At 42.0% G+C, this 9,064-nt stretch overlaps 1 protein-coding gene across 1 annotated transcript; it reads right to left on the minus strand.

The window, feature by feature from the left end:
* Window positions 1-138: 138 nt before the first annotated feature.
* crsp7 (cofactor required for Sp1 transcriptional activation, subunit 7) lies at window positions 139-8,898 on the minus strand. Its single transcript, XM_084056387.1, has 3 exons — window positions 5,380-8,898; window positions 3,939-4,013; window positions 139-3,857 (listed from the first exon to the last, which is right to left on the minus strand). The coding sequence occupies exons 1-3, from the start codon at window positions 5,449-5,451 to the stop codon at window positions 2,145-2,147; spliced, it is 1,860 nt and encodes a 619-aa protein (XP_083912513.1). The 5' UTR covers window positions 5,452-8,898; the 3' UTR covers window positions 139-2,144.
* Window positions 8,899-9,064: the final 166 nt, after the last annotated feature.

Here is a 9,064-nt window from a genome sequence, read left to right on the forward strand (position 1 = left end):
GGGGAAAAACAAATCTTCAACAATGCATGATGGGGACAGACAACAAAAATACTAACAAGCCAGCTCATACAGTCAGTTTGACTGCATACTGATAAGATAAAAAAAAGAAAGAAAAATAGGAAAAAGAAAAATAGTCAATTGTGCAGAGGATTTAGATCACTTTATTTTTCAAACAAGAGATGTTGTTAAACACTGAACAAATAAAGATGCCCTAATCAAAAAAAACAACTCCTGATTCTTATCATCCATTGTTAGCACTTTCCTTTATTGCGAGCATTGCTGTTGTGCGGTGTCGTCATTGTCTGCAATTTCACCCATACTTAGTGTAAAAAAAGAGAACGGTGCATATTCCAGATTTTATAATCAAACATGGAATTTGGAATTCTCACACATAAACCTAGATCCAAGGACAGGCGTGTTTTATGCGGAAGCAAATCCAGATTTACCATTTACCAAGGCACATTGGTAGGGATGGAAGGTCAATGAATGGATGGCTGGATGCATGAATGCACTGTTTGCACACCATCTGGTCTTGGGCTCATTACTGTCATTTGTGGGCAACAGTGGTAGTAACAGATGAATACAAGAAGAAATAAAGGACTTATGATTTTTGTCACATGGAAAACATTGATGATGCACGCAGCTTTCTCTCCCTCTTGGCTCTACACTGGTCGAAACATCACTTAGACAAATGATAGTTTTATAAGAGCGACAGGATATCTGGTGTCTATATATTACGTACATACAATTTGAACTTGTGGGTGGTAAAGATCATTTCCTATACACACAGTTATCAAGTCAATGAAATGACTAACAAGTTGTCAACTTATGTACATGTACAGGTCAGAACGCTGTACCCTCACTAAGGCTTGATTTGTACATAGTTGTTGCAGGTGTTGTGGGAAAACAGCCGCTCTACAAGGTTCACAACAAATTGAAAGCTTGTAGATCAGCTAATTGGGTATTCGACACCTGCACACAACCATGTATACATTAGACTTAAGGGGCTTTTCTAAACATCATGTGATGGAATTCTTAGCTCTTATTCACAATATCTTATTGAAATGTATTTTTGTTGTCTGTTGTAGAAGCAGGCTATTGTAGGAGTTAGTAACACGCCGCTTAAACCTCGTAACTTCTTGGAAGAATTGAATTTGACTCTGAGACACGGACACATTGAAGTGCAGTGGTGGCAAGAGAGCGAGAGAGTGGGTGAGGGGTGGAATATGGAATGTTGGTGACCAATCACATTGACCAACCTTAAAGAAAACGGCATGCCTCTTTTGCATTGCAGAACAGGCCAACAACATTATGATGCAAACAGGGATGAAAAAAAGCTCGTTTTTTTGTTTTGTTTTTGAACATCTGTTTTGTTACACCTCCCACAAAAGAACTGGTCAAAATAAATAGATGCATACATGGTAAGAAAATGTATAATTTAGTCTTTTATATCTCACATAAAGCTTCTTGTAACTGCCAAATATGCAACAGTATTCCACACACTGGGCATGCTTGGCTTTACCTGTGCTAGAAGAACTCCTTTGAACACCTTTCTGGGTACCAAGTTAGTGGCCCAGACTGGACAGCTAAACCCTGCCTTCCCTCCAATAATATAGGACCCTGATTTATGATTTATTCTTAGTAGCTAGAAGGAATATAGGATTTATAGTATTGCCATAGTAAACCACAAAGGGCTATGATATGTACTGTACACTGGCAAATTTACTCATTTACGATAAGCTTGACCAGATCATTGAAAACTCTGCAAGCACAGGTATCATAGACCGATTTGTGGTTCCTGTGGATGATACTCTCCAGTTGTCCTTTTTACTTCCTAGAATAGTAGCAGCACTCTGCAAACAGGGCCTCATCATTCCTGTGGCTTTCATTTTGAAAAATAGAACAGAAACAGCCCTTAGTTCGACAAACGCAACTTTTTCTTTTATTAAACATCTCTTTTTTTTAATCTTTCTATACCAAAACCTCAATAAGATTATCTTTGAAAAGAAGGAGAGGCATGGAGGGAGTTTAGCTGGTCTGGCTTTCCCCAAACTCACAGTGGACAAACAAAATCACAAAGTACCCCATCTCTGTGGAGATGCAGTGAGAAAGGAGTGGAGAGGACAGCCGCCTTCCCGAGCTCCTCAGTCTAGGCAAACATATGGCAGGATGTTCAGTTTGCTTTCATCCCCATGAGGGTCCAACGATATGCACTCTGTCCAGTCATACCAGGCGCCGTTGGTGTCAGAACAACCGTTCACCCCCGGCCAATGCTGTGTGTTTAGCCTGACCATGTCCTCGTCCGTCACCTCTCGGCTGATGCCCGGCTTATCCACAACCGTGCAGTCCGTCTGCAGAACATGCGTCTTCCTTTTCTCCTTGATGTCGTGTTCCTCTCGTTTCAGGTACTCTGACATGAAAAAGTGTGCACTGGGGGCCTGGACCCCTGAGGAAGTGAGCACATTGCTCTGGAGGTTCAAGTAGGACTGGATGATTTCGTTCCTGGAAAGCTCCTTCCAGTTTGTCTGTTGGAAAGGGTTGGATGTGACTGCTTGATTGGAAACAGAGGGCTGCGGCACAGAGCTCTCAGTCCTCTGTCTAGACTCAGCAGGGTCAGGCATGAGGGCTTCCTCTGTGTGAGAGGGTTCTTTTTGTACCAGAGGTTTGATCTGACCTGTTACGGGGTCAAAGGTTATCCTGCGTTCTTTTAATCGTACAGGCTTAGTCATGTCCTCTATTTTCTGGCCATCTAGGTTGACAGAATAGTCTCTAGACCTGTACTTCTTTCTCCTCTTTCGGTCTGAGGAGGATCCTGCTACTTCCGCATCAAGCTCTTCCCCGGCCACCTTGGGGGACAACAAAGAGGAGGGCGTGTGCAGTTCAGAGTTGTGTATTTGGAGCTGGGGGTGAGAGAGGGAAGGGGAGACTGAAGGGGATTCCAGTGTTGGAGTTGCGTCATGTGGGGCGCAGTGGGGAGGGGCTTCTGAGGAACTAGCCCAGTGCATTGAAGAAGACCTATGAGAAGCAGGCAGCCCATCACCAAAGGGCGTCTGGGCTGGGGAGGTTAAAGGCTTGGACGAGGGCATGGGCGAGCCCCTGGAAGAGGGGCTTGGGATAGATGTCCCTTTTGGTGCACATGTTGAGGAGCGTTTAGACATTGTTTCCTGCTTCACACTCCTTGGACTGTTGGTGGGGCCACGGGGACTTTTGGCTTGATAATTCCCCCCCCCTCCTCCAGCACCGCCACCACCTCCTCCTCCACCCCCTTCGTCCATTCGGGCATGCTGTTGCATCACAGCAGCCTTGATCAAAACGGAAGTACTAGGTAGTTTGGCCACTCCAGGGGAGCTGGGGCGAGGCTTGACAGCGTTGATGGGGATTCTGGGGAGTTTATCACTTTCAGCGTGTTCTGTCCGAGATAGATCAGGAGACGGCACAACCTCCTTGTCAGGGAGAGCCTCTGGACTGCCTGCGATCCCATTGGTGGGGGGTGTCAAGACAGAGTTATTGTAAGAAGAAATCTTAGAGATTTTGGCTGGTAAGTGAACTCCGCTATCTCTGTTCTCACCCCGACGCTTGCGGCTACTCGATTTCTCTGCTTTGGGTGAATATGTGTTGTGAACATCATTTCTAATTTTGACTTCAGGGAGGCCCTTGACTGGCACTGAACTGTCAGGGGGAGAGGGATCTGTCCTGCAGGGATGGGAACCGCCATTGGTAGAACCAGGGACACTGACAGCCGGCCCCGGCTCTATCAACTTCTGCCAGTTCCGTAAGAGTTTCTTCGCACGCTTGGCAAGGTCTTCATCCTTGGTTTTCTTCCTCACGTCATTGATTAGTTTTCCTAAGCGAGTCTCCTGCATGAATAATGTTAAAGAGAGAAGTCAGCCTATGAAACTTAATTAACAACGACGCTCACACTGAGTCAAGTTACTTACCTCTAGTTCTTCTTTGGTGATAGGAACCTTTTCCAGGTAGGTAATTACTTCTAATACAACCACCATATTGGAAATCTGGATGGAGATAAATAACATAAATTGTTATGCAATAGACAACATTACACACACACACACACACACACACACACACACACACTATGAAAATGTAGCTGGTCTGCGATTTTCATAATGCAATAACAGACTACAGCAGAAATGTTGTATATTGCAGGCATGTTTGAAATCACAAGACTATTAGTATATTAATAATGACAATATTAGATTTTAACTTATTCTGGAATAGGGTGTTCAAACATCTGAAGTTAAGGGACGAATTCAACACTATCCTTCCTTAAAGTGCTTTCTTGAAACATATATTTGACTAAGAGAGGTCTGCAAGTGAGCGAGCTTACTCACTAGCTTGAGAACCAAAGCGACGTTTAAAAGTGTAGGCTCACAAGTGTCAACTCTAGGGACCCATTTTACCCTTTGACAGCAGCTTGGAATTAGTTGAACGTAAATGCGTTGTGATTTGGATTTTCGCCAGTACAGTGCTAAGAAAGTCAGGCTACTTTTAAACGTTGGGTGATGCATGTACGTTTCGTTTGGCTGCTAACGTTTACGTTCAACTTGGAAAGGGAAAATCCGGCTACTTCCTGAAAGCTAGCTACCGTTGTAACAACTAGCACCTGCCACGATCACTCCGTCAGTGTGAGCAGTGTGCACATCTCTGTATCAGCAAATACAACAATCCTCGATCAATGACAAGAACTTTTTGATGTACATTATTTGTACAGCACAGATTCAGAACACACAGCACGTTAACACGCGCATGAGACTTAACGCCACATGAACTTGTTCCTTTCCAGAAAATAGGCCAATCCCTGCTCACTCAGTGAGTTGGCTAAGCTAACAGTTAGCAGGCTCAGATACCAAGGGAAAGCCAATGACGTCACAAACAATAAGGAAGTGTGTGTATTAAGTGTCGCTGGACAAAATGACATTATTTTAACAGAATAAATACACCCTTTCAGTTAAAATGTGTCACTTTTTAACGAGCAAAAAGCTCCTGCGGTGAAGCACAAAAGGTTGTCTTAATAACTTCACTTAGGGCCGCGTCAATCTGAAGCACTTCCGATCAGACGACGCTTAGTTATGACATCACCGTCGACTCCTCTGTAGGTTCACTCTAGCTAACGGGCTAACGGCTTTAGCTAACGCTGGATAAGCTGTCAACTCAGGAGCCCCGCGTCGCTCCTCTATTTATCAGAAAACATGCGGTGAGTCCTCGTGAAACTGTCAACGTGAAGAAAACAGTCACTTTTTGTCAACATTATCCACGTCAACAGGTTAAATGACTCGGTGAAGTTTGCTGTTAACAGCAGGTAAACAAGCTAACGGTGGCTACGGCGCTAGCTAACTAACGGGCATCGCTTATGCTCACATTGCTGTGACTGTCGATGGCCTGCAGCAGCCGGTCTCTCATCTGCTGCGGAGTTGCGGAGGCCGTTGTCATTGCCCGTTCGGTGTCCGGCGGATGGTTGGGAGGAATCCTCCTTAAAAACGAACAACGCTGGCTCACTGGATGATGACACTCAGACGCCTTGGGTGAGATGTGCCAGGCGCCACAACTGCATACTTTTCCCCCGTCGTCGCGTGTGCGCTAGAAGGTTGGTTAAATGTCACATGGAGTCGGGTGTGTGTGCTGTGCTGTGCCGCTGCCTGCTGCCTGCTCGGCGCCCTGCTCTCTGACTACCAGTAGCTGGATCACCAAGAACGGCCTCCTGCTGCATTCTGGGAGACAATTAATTGGCTTGACGTCTGCGCGTCGTAGACTAGTAAACACAGACCTGCTGCCCACCCACACGTCCATGGAAATGTGTGCTTCTGGAACTATTTCATGTCAAAGACCCCCAAAACCCGTGATATGCGACACCCTGTGAGCTTGTAGGTCGGCTATCTGTTTTCAAATAGGTTATGTAATATATTTACATCTGCTGTGTTGGGCAGAAACCAGCTAACTCCAAAATGTTAAATTTTCAGGAAATGAAAAAACTAAATATACATTTTTCAGGAAATGAAGAAAACCTTATATATATTTTTTTAAACAAAGCAATACTGCCTCATCAAAGTTGATATTGTGACTTTATATATTGTCAGATACTTGCATGTGTCATTAGATTATCACCACTTTACCCAAATCCAGCTCAAGTGGAGTTAGGAGGTTTTGTCCATCATTGATTGAGAAGAACAGCTGACAATGGATCTCCAAGCTCACAATGCATCACAACGCGTGAATTAATGCCCTGATGATTATGACACTGCTTATATAGGCCTACAATAATAAGCAGGACTTTAAATATTACAATATCTTGAAATAATAATAACAATGAAAAGTATTAACAAGCTTGTGACTAAATAATAACTGATGGATCCATTGGTTATTTTTTCCATTTCCTGAAAATAAACTGTTTTGGACATACAAGGTTTCCACTTGACAGCGATGATATTCTTTGCTCTCAGAGGAGACTAATGTTGCATAATTCCCTGCTGAAGCTGAGGTGCAATGGAGCCATTAGAGGGCAACAAATGGCAAGACATGTTGTCAGTTTCTTTTCCCTTCTGTCAACCATGGGGAAACATGCAAGGACTGACAAAATATTGTTTTTTTCATATGAAACTGTGGAGTGGTTAATGGCTTTAAAATAATGTTCTCTGACAACATGTGCTGTTCTGGTCATGAATTATTTAGTGCAACCTGCAATGTTAATTCTTGTTGCAGTGTTAACATTTTATTAATGACCTACAAGGCCAGGTCCTACATATATAGATTTACTCACCTCCTATGAGCCATCCTGCAGCCTCAGATCTTTTGGCAAAGCACTGGTCATTCCAAAGTGTCGCTTGAAAACAGAAGGTGACCGTGCTTTTGCAATCACAGCTACGACACTTTGGATCAATGCCCTATCCGAGGAGATAAGGCTTGTTGAGTCTGTGCCAGTGCCCTGTTTTAAATCCCTTCAGAAAACTCACCTTTATAAACCTGCTTTTAACCCCCCACCCATCTCTGGCAGATGGAGACCTCCCACCAATTTGTTTCCCCTTATGCTAGGCTATTTATTTTTATCACTTGCACGCAAAATATTCATGCACTCTATAAGTATTCTTCAACAGGATAAAAAAGCAATATGTAAAAAAAAAAGTATGCTTGCTCATACAGTATGTTGTCAAAGATTAGAAATACTGCATACCTCGGGGCCAAGGCTCAAAAGGTCTTAAAAGTCATCAATAAATTCTAACACAAACAGTCAACTTTTCAGGCCGCGACCCAAAATAATTATATTTGAACTGGGGACCCCCCCCACCCTGACAAGCACTTGGAATTAAGGAGTCGAAGCATTACATTTTGTATGACTCGGTTCCACAGATAAATATTGTGAAGATAGTCGATCTACAAGCTCACGAGGCGTGAGCTTGTAGATCAGCTATTTTCAAAATGTATGCCTCTTTTTTAGGTGATATTTGACAATTTGGCCAATGTTTGACCATTTTTACATTTAGTATTTTTATTTATTTTTTATTTGAGGTATTAAAATGGTCTTAAAAGTCCTTAAATTGAAATGTGCAGATACCCTGTATACACTTATACTGTATGCTAGTTTGTTTACTGTTGAGTGAGAAAACAATGTTGCACATTAAGCAAATCATCTGGGACTGTGGTTTACAACATGGCATCTTTGAGCCAGTAGAACATTTCTGATACAGGTAATGACAAATCAAAGTTCCAGATCAAATTGCGTTTTCAGGTATATTTAATCTCATTTCATTTACAAATAGTAATGCAAAGATACAAAGACACAAGCTTTCACACAAGAAAAATACGTTAGTTACGATTTGAATAGAAGCTTATTTCATCCTTAATATAGCACACATATACAGCCAACTTGTGTTGTTTTTTTTCCTTTTCTTTTTTTAAAAGTTTTGGTCAGATTTGACATTTAGATGTAGAAAAAGCACAATTTGAAGAACAATATTTGATCCATTCATTTTAAAGGGTTAGCTCAAAAGTACAGGGTTACCAAGCTGTGCTGCAGAATGCTAGATTTTGCATATTTGATGAACATTGTGTTCTTTTGCTGTGAGTACACTAGCGGTGTAGCATACTCTGACATTGCAGTCAAATGCACGTGCAATATTTGGAAAAAGTACTGTTCTTAGAAACACATTTTACAATTTAGCTGCCATTGTATGAGGCTTGAACCAGCAGTGGCCTGTCCTCAAAATGCACACAAAGGACTCATGGTTGTTTGTCCCAAGCGGTTACTCTGAGTGATCACATGTAATAAACTATGAGACCATTTCATCTTTGTGGTTGAGTTTCCCTTTTTTACTTGCTGTGGCACCAAGATAGATTATACATATGGATCTATAGGCTGACTGAGCAGGGTTTTGATATCTGCTATTTCTTCTAACGCAGACTATAGTTGTAGAAGACACATACAGCGATACTCACAACTAGACAATTGTTTTTGACTGGAGGTTCAAGAAACCTAGAGCTAAATACTTTATTAAAGCAAAAATATGTAGTTTCTTAAGAGACTAGTGTTTTTAAACTCGGTATCATGCAGAAGACATTCCCCAGGCATCGGGCAGGAAATATCAAGTACATCTTTGCTGTTATGCTGCAATTAACAATGTAAATAATTAAATAAATCCATTGTAAGCAATATTTTGACAACGTCATATGGTATGTATCTAAATGATTTACTCTCATAAAATATTTTTGAATCAAAGAGGCTAATGAGTTGCAACAGCTAATAAAGCCCCATAGGTACCTTGCACATTGGGTTTTTGGTTCACCTGTTGCTTCCACACTGAACGTGAGGGAAAAGTAGTGTCATGACAGATTTACTGTAAAAACTAATTGTGTGGAGTGAAGGTTGTAATGAGAGACTGGAATGAGACATGGTACAACTTGTACCATGTCTCATTCCAGTCTCTCATTCAAAAATAGATTAATATGTTTTCACATTTGGATGCTAATCAGCTGTCACTAGAAAATTAACAAATGTAATTTTGGCATGGTGAAATCCTGCAAGTCAAATAAACCATGGGCTTCCAACAAGATA

Source organism: Gymnoscopelus microlampas (assembly GCF_963454915.1).
Source record: "Gymnoscopelus microlampas genome assembly, chromosome: 5".
In the NCBI taxonomy this organism is placed as follows: Eukaryota; Metazoa; Chordata; class Actinopteri; order Myctophiformes; family Myctophidae; genus Gymnoscopelus; species Gymnoscopelus microlampas.

Bases quoted from the DNA above. Each gene is read 5' to 3' on its own strand.
- crsp7 (XM_084056387.1), bottom strand. From the start codon at position 5,451: ATGACAACGGCCTCCGCAACTCCGCAGCAGATGAGAGACCGGCTGCTG. The intron at 4,014-5,379 runs GTGAGCATAAGC...ATCTCCATCCAG, and splicing joins CCATCGACAGTCACAGCAAT to ATTTCCAATATGGTGGTTGT. The intron at 3,858-3,938 runs GTAAGTAACTTG...TTATTCATGCAG, and splicing joins TCACCAAAGAAGAACTAGAG to GAGACTCGCTTAGGAAAACT.